This window comes from Pseudopodoces humilis, chromosome 1 (assembly GCF_049639895.1).
Source record: "Pseudopodoces humilis isolate 2021_Gansu_Grassland_sample_001 chromosome 1, ASM4963989v1, whole genome shotgun sequence".
NCBI lineage: Eukaryota > Metazoa > Chordata > Aves > Passeriformes > Paridae > Pseudopodoces > Pseudopodoces humilis.
Window position 1 is genome coordinate 10,863,659 of NC_142200.1, and position 25,869 is coordinate 10,889,527.

Below are 25,869 nucleotides of genomic sequence, written 5' to 3' on the forward strand. Positions count from 1 at the left end.
CGTCCAGCACCAGGCACACTCGGTGATGAGCCACCACACGGAGACAGACGATCCTTCCCGGTACGGGCGTGGGGAGCAGGGCCCAGAGCCGAGCAGGAAGCTCGGAGCCCTCAGGCCCTCTCGCCCCCTCGGCCGGTCCAGGGCAGGCCGGGCAGCCCGGTCAGTCCCTCGCGGACGGACCCGGCCCTCCGCCCCGGCCCGGAGCGCTGCCCTCGCCCGCGGAGGGGCCGGCAGGGACAGCCACCCTCTCCAGCAGCCGCTGCTCACCTCTTCCCCGCAGCTTCCGAGCGCGGCTGGCCCGGGGGCGGCCCCACGCCGCCCTCCCGGCGGTAGAAGCAGGCGGGCGGTAGCGCCGGGCACGGGGCAAGCGGAACCGCCTCATCAGCCGGCGCCGTCATGTGATGGGAGGGCTCGGCCACGTCGTCGGGAGCGCCGCCGCCCCCCGTCCATCCTTCCCACCCTCCCTCCATCCTTCCCTGCCCGCAGCCGCCGCCGTTCCTGCCCGCAGGGCGCTGCTGGGGCAGGGTGAGCCCGTCGGGCGGGGCGGGCACCGGCGGGAGCCGCTGAGGGAGCGGGGCCGTCCGGCTGCAAACCGTGAGTTCGGCGACGGCGGAACGGAACGAGACGGGACGGGACGGAACTGGGTTCGGAGCCTGTCCGGCCGCTGCCGGTCTGGGGCCCGCTGTGCGCCCTGTGGAGCAGCGCCTGCGGCGGCACTGAGGACCTGGGTGGGCTCCGGGCGCTCATTCTGGTTCAGAATTGTCTTGGGACAGCTGACTGGCATCTTAAATTTATTGCAGTGGTTCAGAAGGTGTTTGGTGAAAAGTCAAGCCTGGTCATAACTTCTCATAAATGTTTCTGAGGCACAGACGCTTATTTTTGGTGCAGCACGCCGTATCCCGCAGGAAACGTGTGAACGAATAAAACTGAGCAGGAAATGCACCCACAGCATGGAAGCTCGTCCTTCAGCAATAAATAAAGGAACAGAGCTGTGTCGTTTCCATTTGCTATGAAAGTTTTCCCTATAGATAAACCCATTATGATAACTTTGGCTGTGTTTTTAAAGTACCCACTTAAAAACAGTTTGTAAAGTGGTTTTGCTTTCCTTGGGCCCAGTCTCCTTGCCTGGTTATAATTGCTCAAGTATTTTTGATGGTTTCATTCTTCAGTAGTATTTTTCAACTGTTCTTCACATTTCCCCTGTCTACTCACACAGGTCACTTCTCAAACTCAGTGTACATGCTGAAAATTAATTCTGTGCATTTCTTTCATTTTACAAAGCTGAGGATAATTTAGATTTCTTAATTTGAAAGATTGGAGAGTATGCTTAAATATCCACAAATTAAACTATCAAAAACATGAATATAAACCACTCTGGATGTGTGTGGGTTTGTTTTTGCAGGTTATTAATGGCACGGCTGGTTTCTTCATCAGGCTTCCTGTTCCCAGTAACCTAAAGAGTAAGGATCGGAATAAGACTGCAGGACTTCTGCTGCTCTGTCACATCCATCTCCACAATGGTGGATTTTCTGGCTGAAAACAATCTCTGTGGTCAGGCAATTCTTCGGATTGTTTCCTGTGGAAATGCCATCATTGCAGAACTTCTGAGACTTTCCGAATTTATTCCTGGTGTTTTCAGGCTAAAGGACAAGGCTGATCAGCAGAAGTATGGAGAGATCATATTTGATTTTAGTTATTTTAAGGTAAATGCTTTTATTGTTCAACTTCTTAAAGCATTGCTGTCCCACATGAGGATGTTTTGGGTTGTGAAACAGCCATTCTTGACTATTGTGTTTATTACTACTACATCTTCCAAAATGTTTGAGTCATCTGGCCGGTGAACTTTGATAGATACCAGTTATATAAAACTGAGTATTGGATTCTGGGGAGGTGATAGTAGTAGTAGTAGTAGTAGTAGTAGTAGTAGTAGTAGTAGTAGTAGTAGTAGTAGTAGTAATTCCTGCAGGACCACTAAATTATACTTCCACCAGAACATTCTGAGCCTGCACGGTTGGTTGTTTTCCTTCAGAGCAGTGCCATGGGCAGTATGCCAATGTTTCTTCTGTTAATCTGTAGTTTATTCTTTGCAGCCATGAAAACTGCTTTCTGCTTTCCTGTCTGACAATGCTGTGATTGTTCTTTCACTGGACTTGTCACATGCGCTGAATAAATAAATAAATAAGCCAAGGAGAAGTGTCCATGGAAAGCCCTTATTTCTCTTTCAGAATTAAGCTTGCAGTACTAAGTACCCTCTGTCATTTTCCAGGATGATTAGGAAGGAACTACAGAGATTATCTAATCTGTCTTTATTTGGATTGTACAGTACAAGAAATGGTAATAAGAAAGCAAGGGAGGCACTTCTACAATTTAATTCAATTTTATTGTAGTAGGTGTTGTAAATTTCAGGCAAGAACTGTGAGCCTTGGATACTGAAAATCCAGAGCACAAATGATTTCACAGTTACCTTTAGATCTAAGTGTTTGGTAGAAGTCTTTTTTTTAAACAAATTACTTGAAAAATTTAAAGCAGATAGCTGTAATTGGTGAGAAATACAACAATCTTTAAAGCTGTCGTATTTTTGAATGTTAAGAAAGCATAACAGTGTGCTGTTTTTCAAAGTTAAAACAAAAAAATCCATAGAAGTTACACTTAAAAAGCAGAGATTAGAGAATTTACAGATATTTTTACTGCAAATGCACCCCTTCTGTATTCACAATTCTTAGAATTACTTAATGAGGAGAGATTTGAGATTTTAAAAAGTTAAGGCTATTTACTTTGTCCATTTGAACTTCATAGGCAGTTTGGTGCTTATCCTTTGTTTTATGTAGATGTTTTGCAGAAGAAGAGAAGCAGAAGAATATTTTTTAAAACTCAAATTGTCAGCTGGGTATTTTCAATGAAATTTTAATAATACTTTAATTAAACTTCAACATTATTTTCATATAGATGACGATGGTAAGACTGAATGGTGCTTATGAGAAATATGATAGTGGTAAAGGGTTAGAAAAGTTGAACTATTGCTTTGAGGAAGTTAGGTTCTTCATCCCAACTCTTTTTCCCCCATGATTTTTAATGTCAAAGTTTCAGGAGACAAGTGCTGAGCTAGATGTAGAGTTTGTGTAAAAAACATGTCTAATTTTTTCAGTTTGAGAAGGTACTAAGCTTTGTGAACCCTCAATGTTACGGTTTCTATCTGAGAAATCAACCAGGTGAAATGTGTAAAGGGAAAAATTCCATCAGGGAGATAGTTAGCACTACATAAAGCACCCAGTGCCTTCAGATGTATTGGAGCTTTACTGAAAGCATTGGCTATTCTTTCCCATTGCTTACATTGGATAAATCATATTTAAAGTCATTGCAGATTGTAAAAATGTGTAAAACTCATCTTTATGGAATCAATATTTAACATTAAAGTAGGTTGGAAAACTGCAGATCCTTGTTTTGGTAAGGAATGTTAACTCTGGTTTGCACACGGGGGTGGTTGTACATGGTCTGTGTCCTGCTGTAGAGAAGTCAAGTAGAGATCAAAGTCAAGTATTGTCTCTAAAGATGAGTTTCTGTTTGTCAGGGGCCTGAGACATGTGAAGGCAAACTGGAAGCCAAGCCTGAGTTACTGGATTTAGATGAAGAATTTCGTGAAAACAACATTGAAATTTTGACAAGATTTTATTTAGCTTTTCAGAGTGTACATAAATACATTGTAGATTTAAACAGGTATGGTATCTTAAACACATAGGGATTTTTGAAGACTAGATTACTGTTTTGTCTTATTGATGAGAAGATTTTCCCTTAGAGACCCAATATACTCCTTGTTGAAGCATATTCATGTGCACCAGGAAACCTGGATTGCCGGAGGGAACAGTAACGTTTACTCCAACAGTTCCCTACCAGCTTAATATATGACTTGAAAACATTAAACCTCTCTACCTCATTTCTTCAATTGTAAATTTGAATTAGTTTTTCTTTATCTTGGAGATTGTCCTGAAGATTTTTTTTAATAAAAGGCAAATCTATATTATTAACCTAATTTTTTATGGTCTTGGAAAACAGAATATCAGGTAGTTTGGGTTTTTTTAAACTTTCATTGGCATTATTTTCTTGAGCTTAATTTTTCAGTGAAGTCATATTCTCAGGTTTGCTACTCTGACATATAAAAAACAAAATGAAAGGTTCATTAAATGCTCAAAGAAAATGTTACTGAGCATCTTACACATGAGAGTTTTATTATTGATGTTATATGAAAAGATTGAATGTTTGATACTAAGTAGTGTTACTGGAAAATCCTTTAAAAGGAATAAATCTTCTCTTAATTAAGGTGAGCATACTCTATTTCCACCCCTACCTTCCAAATTGCAATTGAGATCAGTTTATGGTATTTTGAGGAGGTATACTTAGGTAACTTGAAAATATGGGAGTTTTACTGCATTATTGCATGGCAGCCTTCCCAGGCTGCTATCCACCCATGACAAGATTAAGAGGATAAACTGTAAGCTGCCAGGTATCCTCTGCTGTTTTTCACATATGCCATCAGGATGTGGAAGGAAGCTTTTGCCAACTGGTGGGCACTAGCCAGGGGTTCCAGCCTCTTATTTTATAGGACAGCCTCTCTTCTTCTTTGTCTGAAAAACACCATGCTGCTTGTACTAGGGAAATGTTCTGATGTATCTGTTGGCTTTCAGAGAAAATGTGACTGATTTAATTCTAGTTTGAGAGCAAAATAGTCGATGACCAAAGTTTTTGTCATGATTCCTAGATACTTAGATGACCTCAATGAAGGAATTTACATTCAGCAAACATTAGAAACTGTCCTCCTTAATGAAGATGGGAAACAGCTTCTAGTAAGTATTGACTAGTTTTGTAATAGTAGAAAATTAACTCACTCAGTAAGTGCCAAACTAGACAATAATTTAAGATTACAAAGTGCATGGAAGTGCTGTGACTCACTTCAAGGAGGAGAAAGCAAAAATCCTCAGCCTGCCATTTTTCATGTTGTGTTGACTACATAGTTGGGTTAGTTTGGCAACACATTTTTCTTTAAATGCTGCTGCAAGATCATGTTTGTGTGATTTTCTTTCTTTGTTCTCTCTTTTTCAAACAGTGTGAAGCCCTGTATTTATATGGAGTCATGCTACTGGTCATTGACCAGAAGATTGAAGGAGAGGTCAGAGAAAGAATGTTGGTTTCCTACTACCGATACAGGTAGTGTATATAGGTGTACAGAAGCACTCAAGGTTGAGATGTGTAACGTACAGTATATTCAGTAACTTAGGTCATTGAATTAAGATAAATGGAAGTATTGACACCTTTTTCATCAACTGACTTTACACAGATAATTCAGCAGAGCTCTCTGACTATCAGTAGACTTTACTTCAGCTTTTATCTGTGTTTTGCAAGTTCAGCTGCAAAATGAGCAATGTATTTTTCATTCTGTTGCAACAGACATTTGAAGTTCACAAATAACATATTCACGTACATATTCAAAAACTTTCAGCTAAAGCTTTTAGGCTGCAAGTGCCAGCTATGAAAGTGTCACAGGTTCCTAAACATGCAAGGAAACTTTCTGAAAAGTCTGACTATCTAGGTGACAAATGTATTGCAAATCAGACTTGTAGTTACAGTGCTTTATTAGGTACATCAGTAACAAGTTTTACAGGGTAGGTTCTCAGCATCAGTGTATAGCAGCTGTGGCCTTAAAGGGTGTCAGTGCAAATCCTTCCACACATTTAAAATGCTGCTTTGACTATGTTTATGCCTCCCAGTATATGAGAGATTCTTTAACTCTGGCATGCAAAAGTGAATTGACAAGGGGAATTCAGAAATGGGGATAAAGAAAATGAAAATTTAAAAAAGAAGGAAAAAAAAAAGGAACAAATTCTTCTCTGAATATAAAGCTCCTTCTTTCTCTTCCTGAGTTCAATTTTCTGTTTGTGCTTTGTCCACTTATCTGAAATTTCAGTATGGACATTCATTAGTGTCCTATAACATGATATTAATGGAATAAACAATCAAAAACCTTGTTTAGACTTCAGTACTTGTTAATTTTCTTGTGAGAAGGGTGTGGTTGTAAGGGGTGGGAGAAAATGAAATCATTAGGTCATATAGCTCATATTTTTGTTCCTCCCTTTTTGTAAAACAGTGCAGCCCGATCCTCTGCTGACTCCAATTTAGATGATATTTGTAAATTGCTTCGAAGCACTGGATACTCAAGCCAACCTGGAGCTAAAAGACCTCCAAACTACCCTGAGAGTTACTTCAGCAGGGTTCCTATAAGTGAAACATTCATTAGCATGGTTATCGGCCGCTTACGATCAGATGACATTTACAACCAGGTAAGCCATGAGATAAAAGAGAGCTTTAAAGGGGAGTATCAAATTGACTCTCAGGTTAATTACTCAATGAAGTGCAGAAAAAAAATAAATTACAGAGGTTGCAGGGGCTCTTGAGATCAGCTAGTCTGACCTGGCTCAAGCACAGTCAGTTGGAGCAGGTTGCACTGGGCTGCATCCAGTTGGATTTTGAATATCTCCAGAGGTACAAACCACAGAACCTCTCTGGTCAATCTGCTGCAGTACTTGGCTAGCCTTGCCCTAAAAAGCAATGTTTTTGTTTAATTTCTTGTGACTGGACATGTCTTACTTGACTCGTTTACAGCATAGTAAAATCTTACTGTAGCCTGTTAAAAGTAGCACTCATCTACACAGTCAGCTTTTACACTCTGGAAATACAGCTGGTAAATACGCTGCATGTGTAAGCATATCCAACTTAGCTAAATAAACTTCTTGCCTCATAGTATCTGTACACTTTTAATGTGCCCCAGAATATTTTCAGATGGTTTATGATGCACTGTATTATGTTCAGCTTTGTTTTGTTACTTTTTCCAGGTTTCAGCATATCCATTGCCAGAACATCGCAGCACTGCCCTGGCTACTCAGGCTGCTATGCTCTATGTGATACTGTATTTTGACCCTTCTATTCTTCACACTCAACAAGCCAAAATGAGAGAGATAGTGGATAAATACTTTCCAGATAATTGGGTAAAAGTTAATTCTGCTTTGAAACTGTTCCCTGGATTTAATGTTATAAGAACAATTGAAATTATTGTTACAGTATGTGTCATAGAAAATAATAATAACCTAAAACAAGAACAGATTCTTCTCTGTGGAAATTTTACTTCATTAGAGTGAAGCAGTCCAAGCCAAACACTCTGGTTAAGCATGGAAAGCTGTCCTTTGAAAGTGTAATTTATTGTCTTAAATGCTTTAGTCAACTACATTCTAATACCATCAAAATAAAGTGAGTCCCAGGAAGGTGTGTGATGGGAGGCATTTTAGGCATCTTCCAGTCCTGCCTTCTCTTGAAAGCTAAATCAGGCTGCTAAGGCCTTGCCCAGCTAGCTTTGAAAATATCTAAGGTGAAGACTGCAGCCTCTATGGACACCTGTGGCTGTGCTTCAACACTCTCGTGGTGAAGAATTTCTTCCTTCTGTACTGCTGGAATTTCCTTTGTTATAGCTTGTGGCTGTTGCTTCTTGTCTTTTCACTATGTACCTCTGAGGTTGGTCTGGCTCTGTCATAGTCATAACTTCCCTTTAGGTAGTGGAAGACCACAGTCAGATTCCTTTGACATCTTTCTTCCACCTTAAGCAAACCCTGCTCTTACATACTGTAAGAGCACAAGCCACAGGTGTGTTAGTGGCCTCCTGTTCATTTCATTCCAATTTGTGCACATCTGTCTCATACTGAGGAGCCCAAATCTGGACCTATTTCTCTCATGGAGACCTCATGAGGGCTGGCTACAAGGAAAGATTCACTTCCCTCAATCTGCTGGCTGCAGTCTGGCAGTAACCAGTGTCTGATTACTCTTTGTCAAGGGTGTGTGTCTGATTTGTGTTTGGTTTGTCCTTTTCTGCAGAGTTGTGACTTAGGCAGCTGGTCCCAGATTGTGTTGTTGTGAGAGTTTGGGTTTGTCCCAAGTAAAAGATTTTATATTTGTCATTTCTGACCTTTGTGTGGTTTCTGCTGGTGAATTCTACCAGCGTGTCAAGAATGCTGTAGAGGACAATCTTAGTTCCCCAACAAATCATTCCACACTGATGTTGAAAACTTGTTTAAGGATTAGCTCTGTGCTATTGTCCAGATAACATAGAAGCTAAAGTTGTCACTATGTGTGCTTCTGTAGACCTTTTTAGATGTAGTGATTAAAGTGGAATTACTATATTTCAGTACTGAGATTTAGGATTTCCATCAAGAATCCCTCATCTGCAAAAACTGCCACTGAAATAGGCTGGCATATAAGAATACAGTCCCTGGGTCATCTGTATCCAAGGGAATCAGACTTGACAAAGAAACTATACCATTAATTTGTGTACCTCTGTTGGTTTCAAGTTGTATTCTTCTGTACCATAAGTGGAGCAGTGAAGCAGGGAGGGAAGAAACTGCAATAGCTGGCTGTTTCAGAGGACATTGGAATCCTTCTGTTCCCGGAGAACTACAAGCTTATTTTCAGAAATGAGAACTTCAGACTGCAAATTTTTGCTTATGCCAGCGTTTTTATTAACTTGAGTTCATAGTACAAATTGATATATAGTGACTGAAAGAACTGTCATCTTTTTTTTCAGAACTAAGCTTCTAACTAATCATGTGCCTTTTATTTCGAAGTCTTCCTCTTGATTTCCAAAGATGGTACACCCAAAAGTACTGCTACCAAAAAAGTACTCAGCATATCCCTTACTGTCATATTGCTAAATGCAAACTGTATTTTTCTTAATAATAACACAAATGCAACCTCTTGTGTTCTGCTTCCAATTTTAGGTCATTAGCATTTACATGGGAATCACTGTCAATCTGGCAGAAGCATGGGAACCCTACAAAGCTGCTAAAACTGCCCTCAGCTACACACTGGATCTTTCAAATGTGAAGGAACAGGTACATAAGCCAGCAATAAGTATTTTTAGCAAGATGTGTGGATATCTGAAGGGTATGACATCAATAATTTGTGTGGATATCTGAAGGGTATGACATCAATAATTCATGGGTCTTTTCTTCCTGCATACAATGTATGTTCTATATTGTTTCGCAAATTTAGGGAATATGAGGAGAAAATTTTCCTTCATCTTTAGGGAAGAAGTTCACCAAGTAGAACTCATAATTAAATCATAATAAGTATCTCCATTCTGTGATAGATTTTTGTTGTTCTTCTTTCCCATTAGGCAATAAAATATTATGACCATATTTTAGGAATAATTCCTAGAGAATATATAAGTGGATATTTAGAAAGGCTACAAGTCTTCATTTTTGAAACATTACGCTTCTTGTGTAGCCTCTTTGCTTTAAGGTTTATCTTGTAGTCTGTGTCATGCACTTGCAGTGTATAATTCTGCTTGGTAGTAGTGATAATAATTTTTATAGCAGTTTTTTGATCTGTGTGCCCTCTAAGCTCTAGGGAACATGGTGTATTCCCTTTGAGACTAGGATTTTATTGATGCGAGCTTTGTGTGTTTTAAGGCCAGCAGATATGCTGAAGTCACCGAGCGAGTGCACACGCAGGTGCAGCAGTTCCTCAAGGAAGGCTGCCTGAGGGAAGAGCTGGTGCTGGACAACATTCCCAAGCTGCTGAATTGTCTGCGAGACTGCAACGTGGCAATCCGCTGGCTGATGCTGCACACTGCAGACACGAGTAAGAGTTTGTACTGCACTCACTGCTGAGCTGTCAGTCCTGCTCCACTGAGGCTTCATTTTGGGGCCTGAGGGAAGTTCAGTTCTGCTGCTGTTGAAGTCAGCAGTTTCCTCTACTGTTTGCAGGAAATTGTTGAGCTGTTGTTTTGCAAATAGTCTCCTAAAGCCTTGTTTGAAATGGCACGTGCATTTCCTCAGTTCTGATGAGCCAAACACAGGTACAAAAATCAGTAGAAGTCATGATCTTGTTGAATAATATTCTGCAGAAAAACATGATTCTGTAAGTTTTTAATAGCTCCAAAAAGAAAGCAGTGGCCAACTTCTTAAAATCTTAGTAATTTACAGGTTGAAGCCAAGGTTTTTGTTCTATTGAACTGAAATTCAGCTGAAACTGTTGAGTAATGTCTCTCATGTGAGTTCGGGTGTGTAAACCGACCTATTTAGACATTCCCTTGTTTGAATACTTGTGCTGTCTTTGAGGCTTCTTAATATGCAAGGAGGCTTCTGTTGCACCCCAATAAAATTTTTGTAATGGTTTTAGAAATACTGATCTCTGGGCTTCTCAATCAGATGGACTAAATTCACTTTTAGTTTCAGAAGCCTGCAGAAATTTTAAGAAGGCTGAAGCACCACAGAAACCTTAATTATATCCTATTCAAAGGAAGGGTTATTCCATATAAATGGAAAACAAGTAGGGATTTACATACCAGAGCAAAATGTTTTTGCCTTCAAGCTATTAAAAAAAGAATGTATTTACAAAGATTGAAATGCTTGGCCAAGTTGCATGTAACAGCAGGGGAATGTTGTCTTTCTATTTTCAGCTTGTGATCCAAATAACAAACGTCTCCGCCAGATAAAGGATCAAATTTTAACCGACTCAAAGTACAATTCCAGGATCCTTTTCCAGCTTCTTCTGGATACAGCTCAATTTGAATTCATTTTAAAAGAGGTGATGTGCTGCCAACCAGAGTCTTCTAAGATATCTAAGCTGAAAAATTCACTGGATATTTTTTTAAGTGTCTAAAAATCAAAAAATCTGCATTGTATTGTTATATAAAATTCCGTAAGCTTCTGTCACTGTATGTCCATCACACTGTCTGTATTTCTTAATAGTTTTAATTTTGTTTTTAATATTCCGTCAAGATCTTGAAGTTATGTAGTAATCACTAAGTCAGTTCCATCTGTTTTCAGTATTTTTTATCACCAGTTGTGATATGCCTTCTTGCCAGTTTTGTAAACCAAATGCTTTGGGTTTCAGTAGATGTTCAAGCAGATGCTGTCAGAAAAACAAGCAAAATGGGAGAACTATAAAAAAGAGGGGTCTGAAAGGATGACTGAGCTTGCTGATGTCTTCTCAGGAGTTAAACCTCTTACTAGAGTGGAGAAAAATGGTAATTATTAAAAATTACATTGTGGGGAAGAAAGTGATTTCAATTTATCTTTCTAAAGTGATACCAAAAGAAAATACATGAGTCTAATAGTGATAATATAAGAAAAATTTTCATGTCCCTCAGCTGCTGAAGAGATCTCTTTAACTCTTGTCTTGTTTAGGTTTTCAGCACATATTCCATATGTAAGGAATATTTAGGTACCTAATATTTAGATGGCCCTATTTTTAAAAGTATTTTTCATTCCTTTATTTAGAAATGCCAGCTAAAACTATAAAATGTCAGTTCACTTTTGTATGTATAATGGAGTTCATGTTACAATGTTCTATATACAAAGGAATAAGAAGATCATACCCATTAAAATTAGAGATGGTTTAACTTCTTTCCTCATTCTTTTCCTGGTTGTAACCTGGATTTCAATTTTACCAGCATTTTTTCAAACCTTCTTGTACTTCTCCTCTACACTGAGTGGTATTCTCCATGTCTCCAAGGACTTAAAAATCAAATCTGTACTTCTTTCCAAATTCTTTGCACTTTTTTTTTTTTTTAATCTCTTTTTTTCTCTTGGACTGGTGTAAAAATAAGATTTTTTTAATGCCCATTTATGTTTGTAGGTTTTTTTAATGTTGCATGTGAAATTTACCTGAGCATATGCCACTTTAGAAGTGTATACTTGCTGAAAGACTAGAAATGTACCAGTGAAATAAAAACTTGTAAAAATAATCTTCTATTACTAGCTGGTTTGTTTCTTTTGACTAGCAAGTTCCCTGTATTTTTGCTGCCTATTATACATGCAGAGATTTCTTCAAATTTTTCTTAATTCTTTCATAGAAAATCTCCAGGCTTGGTTCAGAGAAATCTCCAAGCAAATAATGTCTCTGAACTATGATGATTCTACTGCAGCAGGCAGAAAAACTGTGCAGCTAATACAGGCTTTGGAAGAGGTATGGTAAAGACATTTTGAGATAAATGACCCTGTCCTTCTGGAACAGCAGCATTTTTTTATACATCTAATGACTTCTAATAGCAGAGATAGAAAACAGATTGGCATTTAAGAATTGTTTAAATCTATTAGATCTTTGCTGTTACATGTCTACAGTAAGCAGGAGTTTTGTATAGACCTTGGTATTATAAAAAAAAGGATATAGCATGAAAGGTCATGTCACCTGTAGCTGAGGGTTTGTAGGTTTTTTCAAAGAAATGAATTCAGTATTTAACATTATTTGGCAATATTACTCATCTTCTAGAAATTCTGAAAATAAAATCATTTGAAACTAGAAAGGGTGATTTGAAAGGCAGAATAAAACTGTATTTTTTCTCTGTGTGCTCTTCTATTTCCACGATATAAAAGAGTACTCAGAATGATGTCTGACAGTACACCTCCTTGAATAACTATGTGAAATTTATTGTTAATATACCCTGCAACAGGACAGGATTTAAGTGTCTTACTGATGCTAACATTCAGAAGTATTATCAGTTTACTGAATCTGTTTTGCTGTCCTTAAAGATGAAAACAGCAAAAAAGAGTCTTTTTATGGTTTTTGTTTGTTTTTTAAATATAGGTCCAAGAGTTTCACCAGCTGGAAAGTAACCTGCAAGTTTGCCAGTTTCTGGCTGACACCCGCAAATTTCTCCATCAGATGATCCGAACTATCAACATTAAAGAAGAGGTCTTGATCACCATGCAGATAATTGGTGATCTTTCTTATGCTTGGCAATTAATTGACAGGTATGTTAGCAGGACCTTTTTCTTCCAGTCAGTAACCATTTGTAAAACTTGTGGGAAATAACATAAATGCATAAATGTTACTGACTACAAACATTCAAATTTAAAAACAGTCTTGAAGCATTGTTCTGTGAGTTGTTAAGTATAGTGAATTCTAATCAGCTTCAAGAGGAATTAACATCCGGCCTTCTCAGGTTGTTAACTGCAGGTTAAGTGATAGTGTAACTTTTTGCTGTCTCTCCTGTTCCAACTGTAACAGCTTTGTTGACCTCCTGTGTCCAGCCCTTAGTCTTATTAAGTATTCTCCAAAACACTGGAGTTCATTTTTCAACCAAAAAAATAACCAAGGAGAGACTAATGCTCAAGAACTCTGTTTCCGTGGTGTGATTTTGCTGAGCACTACTTCATTGCCTTGGCTGTTAACATTCTCTGATGTCTCATCTTTTTCCCCACCTACCCTTTTTCATATAGTGTTTTTCTAACCAGTATCTCTTCAGACCTAAATCCTCCTTTAGTGAAGTTTATTAGTGATCTCCTGTGCCATTTTCATATTACACTGTTGCTGCTGACATACAATTAAACAGTTGAAAATAAGAGTTTCAGGGGACGAAGCTGATATTTTTGTTTGTTTCCTACCCCAGCTTCACATCTATTATGCAGGACAGCATAAGAGTCAGTCCATCTATGGTAACTAAACTCAGAGCCACTTTCCTAAAGGTAAGTTTGAGCAACAGTGAATGCACTTGAACACTGCAGGTCAGTCCAAGCAGTTGGTTTAAAAAGCCTTAAGGCTCTGAAATGAGAAGAATTAAGACTTCCTTTTACCAGCATCTTCTATGTCCAGTGTTTTTAGACAGTATTAAATTAATTCAAGGTTAGTTTTAAGGAAAATGCAACAATTACATTGCTGCTGTTAGGCAAATAAGTCTCGTAGTCCAGCCTCTACTCGTTACAGCTATATTCTGGAGGCATTGGTGCAGAGATGAGATCCTCTGCATATGGATCAGAACAGGCTGAAGGAATACATTCTCTTTGTCCTTTGTCAATGAAGCTCTGGCTTCAGATGAAAAAATCTTCTGTAGAAAGAAGAACGGGAATTAGCATGAGTGAGAATATTAAATTACAGCTGAAATGTCCCATGCAGCTGTTAAGATTTTAACAATCTTAGGGAAGATAGCCTTATGGACTGTTGGATTTCTTTGACTTTTAAACAATTTTTTTCTCTTGGAAAGCCTGGTAGAACACTGCTAATTAGGAAGAATCTAGTACTTCGGGTTGTATTATAAGAGCCTGAGCAAGAGAATTCAAGCATGTAATTTTCATCAGAAAAAAAAAGTGAAGTTAAAATGTTAGCTTTATTTCTAGCTTGCTTCTGCTCTTGATTTGCCACTTCTCCGTATCAATCAAGCGAACAGTCCCGACCTTCTCAGTGTGTCCCAGTATTACTCTGGCGAGTTGGTTTCCTATGTGAGAAAGGTGGGTGCTTATAAGGCATAACCTCTAATTACTTTTTCTTAATTGAGGATTATTTTCTTAATGAGAGTATACTGACTGTGGGTGTTTCTTCTCTTGTTTACAAAGGTTCTACAGATAATTCCAGAAAGCATGTTTACATCTCTTCTCAAAATCATAAAGCTTCAGACTCACGATATTATTGAAGTGCCTACTCGCCTCGATAAGGACAAGCTACGAGATTATGCTCAGCTTGGACCACGATATGAGGTGCAGTTAAAACAGGGAATTCTGAAAAAGCAAACCTTACAGGTGGCCAACTTTAACCTAAGTTTAAATCTATACAGTTCCATAGAGTTACAGTTTAACAGTGAAGTTAGATTTCTTCACTTAAAACTGTCTAGTGGAGTTGTGAACATACCTTAGTTTACACAAGGATGGATGAGTAACTTTTGTGCTTCTGTTTGTAGAACTTTTAAACTTTTGATCTTGTAGAGAAGGGGAGAAAAACTAAATAAATCTATAAATGAGTATAAAGGTATTTTTAATTATTGAAGAGGATGGAACCCTGAAAACCTGAGTCTGAAACGAAGCCCTCCACATTTGGCATTCTTGTTCCAAGAGGAAAAGGTCAAAGACTAAGTAAGCCAGCAGGGTTAAGCTTTTTGCTGCTCTCAAATGAGGAGAGGATTGGAAGCATGTTGATTTGATCAGACAAAGCTGCTGTTGCTCATTTTGTCTGTTTTTTCTTCTGCATTGTAACCAGTCTGGAAGAGTGAGCAAACAATAAAATTGCATGGTTTTATTTTCAGTAGAGGAGGATGAGACACAAAAACCTGAGTAGATCAGTAAGTCTTTTCCCCAAAGAATCTAATAATGAGTTAAGATGCCAGCTTTTCCCTGGAGATTTTGCCAAAGTGCTCACTTGTTAGGTGTTTTCTGCAAACAGGCTGTGATCTCTGATTAAGCTGACGTTCAGTCCTGAGCATTAGGTTTAGATTGCCCCATGAGACTTTTTAAAGTCAGTCTAGCTTGTGTGTGGGTAAGAGTAGAGGAGGACTCAGTGTGCAGTAATGTTTTATTTTGAGGAGGTGAAGGGAAAATAGCTTATACTAAAGCTTTTCACTTCCAATTTCTATTGAACTGTAGATCTGAAGTGTGTCTTCTCTATTCTGTATTGTAAGCACCTGAAAGGCAAAAGACTGGCTTGTCTGAACTCTGAGCATAAGGATAATAATAACTGTAAACGTAAAACTTCAAGAGAATGTGCTACCATAATAGATCAGTGGAAATACTGAGGTGGACTGATGGTGGCAGCAGTCTTTATAGAATATAGTTATAGAAAAATTACTGTGAGCTGTGTCCCCAGCCTGCTCAAAGACACCAGCTGAGAGTTTTTTCCGTAATATTTGTGCACACAAAATATGGTTGGTCTTACATAATCCCTCTGAAGCCTCTGAGACTTAACTGTTCTTTCCTACTGCTAACACATCTCTATTTATCTGACTAGAAGAAAGGTAATTATATAAGTCTAGAACAAGAAGTAAAGCTGAAAGTATATCAGTGCAAATTATTTGAATCTAAAACAGCACTGAAGCTAGCACTGGGAAACATGGATTTTTTTAGAGTAATTATTTATATCTGCTGAATGACTTTAATGATTTTTTTTCTATTACAGGTTGCCAGGCTAACCCATGCAATTTCAATCTTCACTGAAGGTATCCTCATGATGAAAACTACTTTAGTTGGTATCATTAAGGTAATGATCCATTATTTCAATAGCAAAAGGTTGTTTGGTGGCAATTAGTACTTTAGCACAGATTTCAGCACAATATATGGTACCACAGGAAAAATAAAAAGAAAAGAAAATACAAGTTTGCATATAAATTTCCAAACAGTGATGCCTAAACTGGGAGCCAGATAGGAACTTTATTTTTTTCAGGTTCCTAGAAATCCACAGTCCCCATTGTAAATAGATTCATCCACCATAGTTGGTGATGTTTTGAGGTTTTCCCTGCTGGAAAGCTTTTCTGAAGAGCTGTTTCTTCCATTGGTATAAACTGTCCTGCAGTTTTACATTAAGGCTACATTGATGCCTCTTTGAGAACTAGAAGCAAGTATTCTTGAAGAAACATTCACTTCTTAATGCATACTTAGCTTAGGGCTTCTTAGAATTGTACAACATTCTCAGTGGATCATGAACAAAGGTTGAATATGGGAACTACAAACCTTTGCCATTCAACTTAAACAGAACATTTATTCTCTAGTTGAAGCATGTAAATTTTGATTCTTTGGACAAGGTCTGGTGGTTAAGTGCATCTGTTAACAGTCTTTCCTATTTATCAAAAGTATTTCATATCTTTCTTGGTACAAAATAAATCCTTTATATTTTTATACTGTTCTGACTTTAAAGGAAAAGTGTTTCTTCTACTTAGGTGGACCCAAAACAGTTACTAGAGGATGGAATAAGGAAGGAGCTGGTAAAACGAGTGGCCCTGGCTCTCCACAGGGGCCTCATCTTTAATCCTAGAGCCAAGGTTGGTTTTAATTCTTTATATATCTTGGGTGTGTAGGGACCTCTTCTATTATACTATCTTCTAAAAAATAATTTATGCTTTTATATGCAGATTTCCTTTTTGTAAAAAAGTTTTAGACTACTGAAGGTTATCTGGAATGTATTATTTGATGTTCAAATGAGTTTATGAACTGCCAAGAGTACATAGAATTAAAAAATGTATTTTTACTCTATTCCAAAGTGTCCTGTCAGTTCTGAATTCACAGTACTGCCTTTGTCTGTGATGATTGACAGGTCACATAAGAAAAGTAAACATACATAGGCAATGATAAAATAAAGAGTGACACTTGTTTTGTTCCTGTCCAGATTGTTGAATCTCCCAGATCAGTCAATAGTACCCCTGAAGGCAAAAATAAGATGAAAAGTGGGAGGAAAAAATATTCAGTAAGAATTAATTCAGGTATCAAACTTGCATAAGATATAGTTCTCAGTGATTTTCAGATCTAGCTTGACCATAGTGAAATGCTCTAGAGGTTGTTTTATAAGGGGATTTAGGAGCCTTTTACACTTCGTTTGAATTCTACCTGTTCACAGTTTAAGTTTTATCTTTTTGTTGTTGTTTATCTTCAGCCAAGCGAACTCATGCCCAAACTGAAAGAAATGGCAGCTACAATGGATGGGTTCCATCGATCATTTGAATATATCCAGGATTATGTCAACATATATGGTTTAAAAATTTGGCAAGAGGAAGTGTCTCGTATTATTAACTACAACGTGGAACAAGAGTGCAATAACTTCTTAAGAACAAAGGTGCTTCTCAAACCCAAAAAACAACAAAAAAGTTGATAAATGTCTTTATAAGTTGGCTGTTAGAGCCTGTGACTGATGGAGCATGTGTACCCATTGTTCATACCATTGTGACTCCAACTGAATGTGCTAACTACTGTGTAAAACACCTACCCCCAACTTACTCTGAAATGTTTCAGCATCCCCCCTGCATTATTTGTACATAAGAGGAAAATACCAAACTAGAATATTTTATATCTTTTTGTATTAAGAGTAATTCTTCTCTTTGCTTTATTCTGTTTTTATAGTGTTCTGCTACATGTAATTTACAATACTGTGTTAGTGTGCCTCTTTTTAAATCAAACAAAATGAAGATTTCTAAGCAAATAAAAAAGTTGCAATGACAGCACTGCAAATTACTATAAAACTTTATTTTTTCAGATTCAAGACTGGCAAAGTATATACCAGTCTACTCATATTCCTATACCAAAATTCACACCTGTGGATGAATCTGTAACATTTATTGGTCGTCTTTGTAGAGAAATCCTGAGGATCACAGACCCCAAGTAAGTACTATGTGTCACAAGCACCATGCATTGGAGAGCTCAAATTCCATCATACACAAACCAAAATGCAAGAGATAGTTTTTCCATAGCTGTCATATCTTTATCTAAAACCAGATCTACCCAGTCCATCCTGCACAGTTTACATACTAGTCTAGAAAAGTGGTGATTTTAGTCTAAGAAGGAAAACAGTGTGTTAAACAAATGGAGGAGAGAGAAATCAGGGAAGGGTAATAGAACCCTGGTGGAGAGAGGAATAGCTAAACATCACCTGAGATACATGGAGAATCTTTCTCTTTTGTCTAATAAAGGTAACTCATTACTGTAAGTATCATAGGGACTGTTTGCAGCTTTTTCTGAAGTTGTTTGCTGATTTTTTTCCTCAGAATCACATGTTACATTGACCAGATGAATACCTGGTATGATATCAAAACTCATCAGGAAGTAACCAATAGTCGTCTCTTCTCCGAGATCCAGGATACTTTGGGTACCTTTGGTCTCAATGGCTTAGACAGGCTGCTGTGTTTCATGATTGTAAAGGAGCTGCAGGTAATTTTTGAATTTCAGTTTCTCAAGGCCACTTGAGAAATTTATTGTTTAATAATGCTTTATTGTTTAATAATGAAATAAAAAGAAAAATCTGTTAATTACTGAAATGGTGCAATTAAACCAAAAGCATTTGAAAAATGGTTGTTCAAACCCAAAAGGGAGAATTTCAGTTGCAAATAAAATTATTGAAGTTGGTGCTCTTAAGTAAATGGTGCTATGTAATTCCAGGTTGTGTGGAGATGCTTTCTGCAGATGTACACTGTTTGTGTACTTAAAAGTTGATCTCAGATCAACTTTATTTTTCTGTCTAGATATCAACAAAAATTGTTTGGGTCTACCATGATACATAAGATATCAATTCTATGTAATGACTATTTACATAATACCTCTTACATGAAACCAAGTTTTCTTGTTTCCTGAGAACAACCTAGTTCTGGCCTGGCTAGAGATTTTAAGGGAAATAAGCATCAATGAACACACTTCTTCCTGAAAAATTGAATTAATACTTGTCCATAGTGGATATTAGATCCTGACAAAGGGGATCTTCTAATTGTCCTAACATTGATTAACATAACTCCAAAAAGCAAAAATTGTAACTACAGAATTCCTCAGCTCTTCATCTATGGAAATAGTCTTTCCTGCTGTTAAAAAATGTGGCTTCAGTGCCATCAAGATTAATCGTAGAGTGCATGTGTGATATTTTTACTTACTTACTTCTTTCTTTTATTTAGAATTTCCTCAATATGTTTCAGAAAAATATATTGCGTGACAGGTCAGTACAAGATACCTTAAAAGCACTTACGAGTGCTGTCAGTCCCCTCAAAGGAATCATAGGTAAGTGCTTACTGGTTAAGATGGAAGAAAGTAATTGTCTTTGTATACTTGCATTTATTTCTCTTCTTACTTGTTCTTTTTTTAATGCCCCACCCTTCTTCTTTTCTCAGCAAATTCAAACAAGGTTTATTCTGCAGCAATTGCAAAAACACAGAAGATCTGGACAGCTTATTTAGACTCCATAATGAAGGTAGATTTATGTGACTTATTGCTCAGAATTCACTTGAGGCTCTTTGGTTATATTGGCCCCTCAGTTCAGGGGGTATGTGGAGGTGCTGGAGCATGTCCAGAGAAAGGCAACAGAGCTGGTGAAGGGTCTAGAGGGTTCCTGTGAGGAGCAGCTAAGGGAGCTGTGGGTGTTTAGCCAGGAGAAGAGAAGGCTCAGTGGGAACCTTACCAGTCTACAACTCTGAAAGGAGGCTGTAATCAGGTCAGGGTTGACCTCTTCTCCTAGGCAGCCAGTGACAGGACAAGAGGACATGGTCTCAGACTGCATCAGGGGAGGTTCAGGTTGGACATCAGGAGGAGTTTCTTCATAGAAAAGGTTGTTAAGCTCTGAAACAGGCTGCCCAGGGAAGTGTGGAGTCACTGTCAGGTATTTAAGGACAGGCTGGATGTGGTACTCAGTTCCAAGGTTTAGTTGAAAAGGTGGTGCTTGGTCATAGGTTGGACTCAGTGATCTCAGGGGTCTCTTCAAATCTTAATGGTTCTGTGATTCTGTGATATTTTAATCTGTTTGTTTTACAATTTTATTGACTTGGAATTGTGTAGCATCACGAGTGAAGCAGGCCTGGGTTTGCAAGAGCTCCTGAGCTTCATTTGTATTGGCATCTCACACTCCACAAAGTGCTTTGCATTGAGATTCATAAGAAATAGTTCACCAAAACCAGTCTGGCACTAGAGATGTGGTCTAGGTAGACTAAGTTAGTGTTCAGTATCAGGAACTCTTGAGACTCCTCCCAGTGCCTTGTGACCATGATATGCTCAATGATGGTTTGGAGCAGTAGCATTTCCCAGACTTGCCTTGAAACAGAGGGCATTGTACTGTGCTGAAGATTTAAACAAGCTGTCCAGTTAACTTGGCTCTTTATGTCATCTCTGTAATGATATATTGGGACCAGCGTTTTTCAGAGCGCTGTGAATATTTGTTTATGTTACTGGATTGAAGAGAAAAGGCCAGGGAAGGAGAAGGTTGATTGCGATGTGCCTCTCTGATGTTTTTTTCTCCTGCCATGCTGACTTGTGACTATATCTCTTCTCTGAGTGCACTGTGCATTTGGGGTCAGTCTTTGACTTTGCTCTTCTTTCATTGCATTCAGTATAACTCCACCCCTTTTGTGTTTGTGTCAACAGGTTGGTCAGATGCAGATTTTAAGACAACAGATTACCAATGAATTAAATTATTCCTGCAGGTTTGACTCCAAGCATTTGGCTGCTGCTTTGGAAAATCTCAACAAGTAAGAAGCAAAATGTGCTGAGGAGCTGTGTGTATCACTGTGATGTAATTGTTATCAGCTCAGCAATCCTTTAAATTACAACAAAATGTGGAATCTGATTTGTGTGCAGGTTTTTGTTGATCAGTATTTGAATTTTAACCTAGCAAAAACTTTAAAAATAAATACTTGGCAAGTAATTAGTTTGAACATGCAGTTTCTAATAGAATTAGGTTATGCCTGGTTCTGAAGTCATACATAGATGAGAAAAAGGAACAGCATATGTGTGGTGCTCATTTTGAATCAAATATGATGTTTGTAAAAACATACTCCAGAAAAAGTGTTTTACTCTTGATTGTGGCCATGTAGAAGTTTTGTATCTTTGAAATTTTTATATTAATATTCGTGGCATCATGTAAGGTTTAGTTGGGAATAATTTTAAAAATTATTTAGTATGATCTATTTTCCTTTTAGAGCAATACTGGCTGACATTGAAGCACATTATCAGAACCCATCACTACCTTATCCTAAAGAGGACAACACCCTTTTGTATGAAATCACAGCTTATCTGGAAGCTGCTGGCATTCACAATCCATTAAATAAGGTCAGGCCTACATTCTGGTGCTTGGTGCAGTTTGCTTTTTTCTATTTATTTATTAACTGAGAAAAATAATATGTTAAAGATCTGTGCTACTTTTTTTTTTTTCCCTAGATTTACATAACAACGAAACGTCTGCCATATTTTCCCACCGTCAACTTCCTATTCCTCATCTCCCAGTTCCCCAAACTTCAGTACAACAGAAATTTAGGTAATGTGTAAGTTTCTGCTTATCTAAATCTAATTAAAACCTATGTGAAATTATCGGTAGAGAAGATAGTAAAATTACCTGCATAGAAAATACACAGTTCCTGACTTTAGTCCATCACATTCAGTTTTGTTGTACTATTTAAGGCAGATATAATAGGGTACAAAACAGAATCCAGACTCCTGGGTTTCTCATTCTATCCTATGCCTCAGTTAATATCATTAAGCAATTTGCCATGGAAGACATGCAGTTATTACATTAGTTTTGAATTTTTTTGTGTTGGCAAGCAGAAGGAGAGACAGAGAAAAAAAACATGAAGAGTATATTACATAAGTTAGCCTGTGCTATAAGAGAATGTTCTGTTTTACAAACATGTGCTGTTTTGGGTGTTTTCTGTGCAGGAATGGTATGCAAGCGGCCAGCTGATCAAATTGACTGGCTTCCTTTGGTTCTGGGGCTCCTTACCCTGTTGAAACAGTTTCACTCAAGATACACAGAACAATTTTTGGCTCTGATTGGTCAGTTTATTCGTTCAACCATGGAGCAGTGCACAAGGTATCCATGTTTTACTTTTTACCCAAGTATCACCCCTGTGAAGGGGACTTGAGTAGTGAAAAAGCGCTGCTTTTTCAGTATTTTTGTTCTAGCAGAGTATAGTTGACATTTGCAGTCTTCCGGTACTTCAAGGGACCTTATAAAAAAGTTGGAGAGAGTCTTTTTACATGGGCAGACAGGGACAGGAAATGGGAGAATGATTTTAAACTAAAGAGGCAGGACATTGAGATTAATGCTAGGAGGAAATTCTTTCCTGTGAGGATGATAAGACACTGGAACAGGTTTTACAGAGAAATTGTGGATGCTCCATGCCTGGAGGTGTTCAAGGCCAGGTCGGATGGGGCCCTGAGAAAACTGGTCCAGTGGAAATTGTCCCTGCCCGTGGCAGGGCTGTTGTAATTACATGATCTTTAAGGTTCCTTCCAGCCCAAACCTTTCTATAATTGCATTGCACAGTAACAACAATATATTTTACTAAATAAAAGATTAAAACACTATTTCTATTTGTAGTGGAATCACATGGCACCTAGTGGAAATGGTGTTATTTGGGGGCTGGCATTTTCAGGTAATTTAATCCAAGGTTGATCAGTAAGAGTGTGATCTCCATGGTGGTTTAATTTTAGCCAGAAGATTCCAGAAATGCCTGCTGATGTAGTGGGTGCCCTCATGTTCCTGGAAGATTACATTCGGTACACCAAGTTACCAAGAAAGGTAAGAAAGAATTCCATGTCTCTAAATATGCCCCTGAACACCCCAACCGTTTTCCCTGGGAAAAAGGACAGGGAATGTGTGCTCCCACTCCTCTTTAGCTAGTGAAGGGATATGGCCAGCGAGCCACTGGCCACACCTTCCATTCCTACAAATGAGCCAACATAACGAATAACGGGTCAGGGTCCTGCTAATGCAGAAGCAGCCCTGATTTGTAGAGATCAGTCCCATTACCACAAGAATAAATAGATGAATGCTAAGAATTAAAGGATTTCACCTTTGTGCCAATTTCAAACAAGTCTGTTAAATTTTATCTTCAGTGTATAATGCTGGGAGCTGTTGGGAAGGAAAGCAATAAAATAGAAGTTCCAAGATGTTTCCAATAAAAAGCAGTATTCTAAACACAGGGCAAAAAGCTAATGAGCAAGTCTAAATTTTGGTGAAACACTGTGTCCAGTCTTTCCTTCACTTCCTGCCAAATCCTGATTTCCCAGGTGGCTTCCTTGTCTCACATGCAAGGGAAGTGCTAAAAGTCTACTTGTAAAGAAACTTTATTTCAGGTTTAAATGCAACTTAACTACATCTGAAGATGATATATAAATAATATATCATACATATAATACATAGTATTAAATAATATTAAATAATATTTATTATTAATTAAATAATAATACATAATATTAAAATAAGTCTTGTTTGCTGTATGTAGGCTGTACCTCCATGGTTCTTGAATAAGCATTCAGTAGTCATTTCCCAGCTAATATTCGCAATGAAGAGAGTGAGATTCTTCTAGTCTCCTCTTCCCAGCCCACAGTTATGTGTGGTAGAAGGTCCCTGTATCAGTCCTGTAGCTGTAGCTGATGCTGTGTGGAGGCACAGCAGAGAGGACAACAGCATTCCTCCAGTCCTCCAATACCTGTGCTCCTGGCATATCTCCTCCCAGCCCAGGCTGTGCTGCTCCTTCCTTGCTTTGTGCACATCCAGGAGCACATCCTGGCTCAGGTCCACAGTGTGTGTGTGTGCTTGAGTCACGGATCAGATACACTTGTTAATGGATGAATGGACAGCAAATGGGTAATGCAAATGCCTAATTGTGCCTTCCTGTGTCCCTCAGGTTGTTGAAGCACATGTGCCAAGCTTCATTTTTGATGAATTCAGAACTGTTCTATGAATATGGAAAAAGACCAAGGCTTTTCTCCAAACCTGGAATGAGGAGTTGGGGCCTGGGGATGAGGGAAGTACAGCTGTTCAGAAATGTGTCTTTTCTGTGCTTCAAGGCACTGCCTACAGCTGTCTCTGTAAAATGTAACCATCAGCAGCAGTCTATATAACCCTTGTTTAAATCTTGGCATGATATGCAGCGTGTATCTCCTCTAAACAGTGTACATTTTGTACTGCACATAATAAATGCTGCATGTGATTGTTTATGTATAAATCATTTAGGTTTTTTGTTCTGAAGAACTGCCTGTGGAAGTTTGACTTTTGTATCAGAAATGAACAATGAAATTGGAAATAAAGGTGTTGGATAGTTTGCCAGAACTGATGATTCCAAATACAATTTTCTTATTAAAAGAACCATGAGTGAGAATGCACATACTGTGTAAAGAGGTTTGATGTCTGCCTGTGTGCTACACACAGTTAATGTAATTCTACAGAGGGCATAAAATAATTAAATATTTACAGCTGAAAAGTCCTGTTAGGCTAATTAAAGGCACAAATATTAGTGTAACTGTAACATGACTAATGTTAGGAACAAGGTGTTTAGTCACAAAATTTTCATTCATGGTACTTGCAATGTCCCAGCCTCAAGGGGAAGGGAGTACTCAAGAGTTGTAGATTCTTGTGGTCAAAAGAAATGACAGAACTTCTCAAAGTTTTGTTAGTAAATTACACACTTGGCATGGAAATGGATATGTTAGTCCCTGACCTCCTACCTAAGCACGCAGCAGTGGGCTTTGGAAAAGGAGTGGGATGAAAGGTGGGGTGACAGGGGGGATAGAGAAAGAGAGATGGAATAAAGAGGGAGAGAGAGAAAGGAAGGGAGAAAAAGAGATCACCAGTCCTGGCTCCAGCACCGATCCAGCTGATGGGGTGTCCTGGGGCATACATCCAGGTTTTTCCCACCCTAGAGATAAGTTTCTTGACTGTGTTGTGCTTATCTCCAGGAGCCAGAACAAGGACGTTTGCCTCAGACATCACTTCCCTTCCTCCTATGGCCCCTCTTACAATCCAGAGGGAAACAATTTTTCCTCAGGAGCAACTTTTCTGCCAAGTTGTTCTCCAGCAGTTGCTGGACTTCATGAACTTGGTGTTGGACCACTTCTCCAGCCTGTCCACGTCCCCCTGAATGGCAGCACAGTCCTGTGCTCTGTGGCTGCTCCATGTGGGTTTGTATCACCTGCAAACTGCTGGGGGTCCATTGCCCCCATTAGCATTAGCTAATGCTAATTAGCATTAGCAAAGACATTGAACAGTCCTGGCCCCAGTATGAACCCCTGAGTGCACCTCTAGGAACTGGCCTCTAGTTGGACATCATGATCCCCTGGGCCCCACTGTTGAACCAGTGCATTAAGTTTGGGTTTCTCTTAGTAAATCCATGCTGAGTACTCCCAAGCACCTTCTTGTTCTTTGTATGTTTGGGAGTGGTCTCCAAGTGTATTTGTCTCATCACCTTCCCAAGGTTTGTGGTGAGGCTGGCTGTCCTACAGCTTTCCTCATCCTCCTTCTTGCTGTTTCTGAAGACAGGAGTGATATTCAGGGCTTAGGATCACCACCACCATTCACAGGGCATTGAGAGTAGCCTTCCTCTGACACCTGCCAGGTCTCCTCACATCCAGGAATGCATCCCAGCAGCTCCCATGGAGTTCTGTACACCCACAT

At 38.8% G+C, this 25,869-nt stretch overlaps 2 protein-coding genes across 2 annotated transcripts in view; one reads left to right on the forward strand and one right to left on the reverse strand.

Moving 5' to 3' along the window:
- Positions 1-392, reverse strand: part of NSMCE2 (NSE2 SUMO ligase component of SMC5/6 complex) — a 125,482-nt gene extending 125,090 nt beyond the window's left edge. Inside the window, exon 1 of the mRNA XM_014254483.2 lies at positions 268-392. The gene's annotated coding sequence lies outside the window, so the exon portion shown is untranslated. The remainder of the gene's footprint in view (positions 1-267) is intronic.
- A 69-nt stretch (positions 393-461) lies between these two features.
- On the forward strand, positions 462-24,581 carry WASHC5 (WASH complex subunit 5). Its single transcript, XM_005516911.3, has 29 exons — positions 462-594; positions 1,403-1,703; positions 3,569-3,714; positions 4,754-4,838; positions 5,099-5,199; positions 6,137-6,329; positions 6,882-7,034; positions 8,811-8,924; positions 9,504-9,675; positions 10,496-10,623; positions 10,936-11,065; positions 11,894-12,006; positions 12,625-12,791; positions 13,430-13,505; positions 14,154-14,264; positions 14,370-14,510; positions 15,919-15,999; positions 16,676-16,777; positions 17,386-17,565; positions 17,983-18,107; positions 18,491-18,653; positions 19,385-19,487; positions 19,598-19,677; positions 20,841-20,944; positions 21,395-21,524; positions 21,633-21,729; positions 22,128-22,281; positions 22,905-22,992; positions 24,104-24,581. Exons 2-29 carry the CDS (start codon positions 1,518-1,520, stop codon positions 24,158-24,160), a joined length of 3,480 nt encoding a protein of 1,159 aa, XP_005516968.2. The 5' UTR covers positions 462-594; positions 1,403-1,517; the 3' UTR covers positions 24,161-24,581.
- Positions 24,582-25,869: the final 1,288 nt, after the last annotated feature.

Bases quoted from the DNA above. Each gene is read 5' to 3' on its own strand.
- WASHC5 (XM_005516911.3), top strand. From the start codon at position 1,518: ATGGTGGATTTTCTGGCTGAAAACAATCTCTGTGGTCAGGCAATTCTT. The intron at 3,715-4,753 runs GTATGGTATCTT...CATGATTCCTAG, and splicing joins TACATTGTAGATTTAAACAG to ATACTTAGATGACCTCAATG. The intron at 17,566-17,982 runs GTGCTTCTCAAA...TTATTTTTTCAG, and splicing joins ATAACTTCTTAAGAACAAAG to ATTCAAGACTGGCAAAGTAT.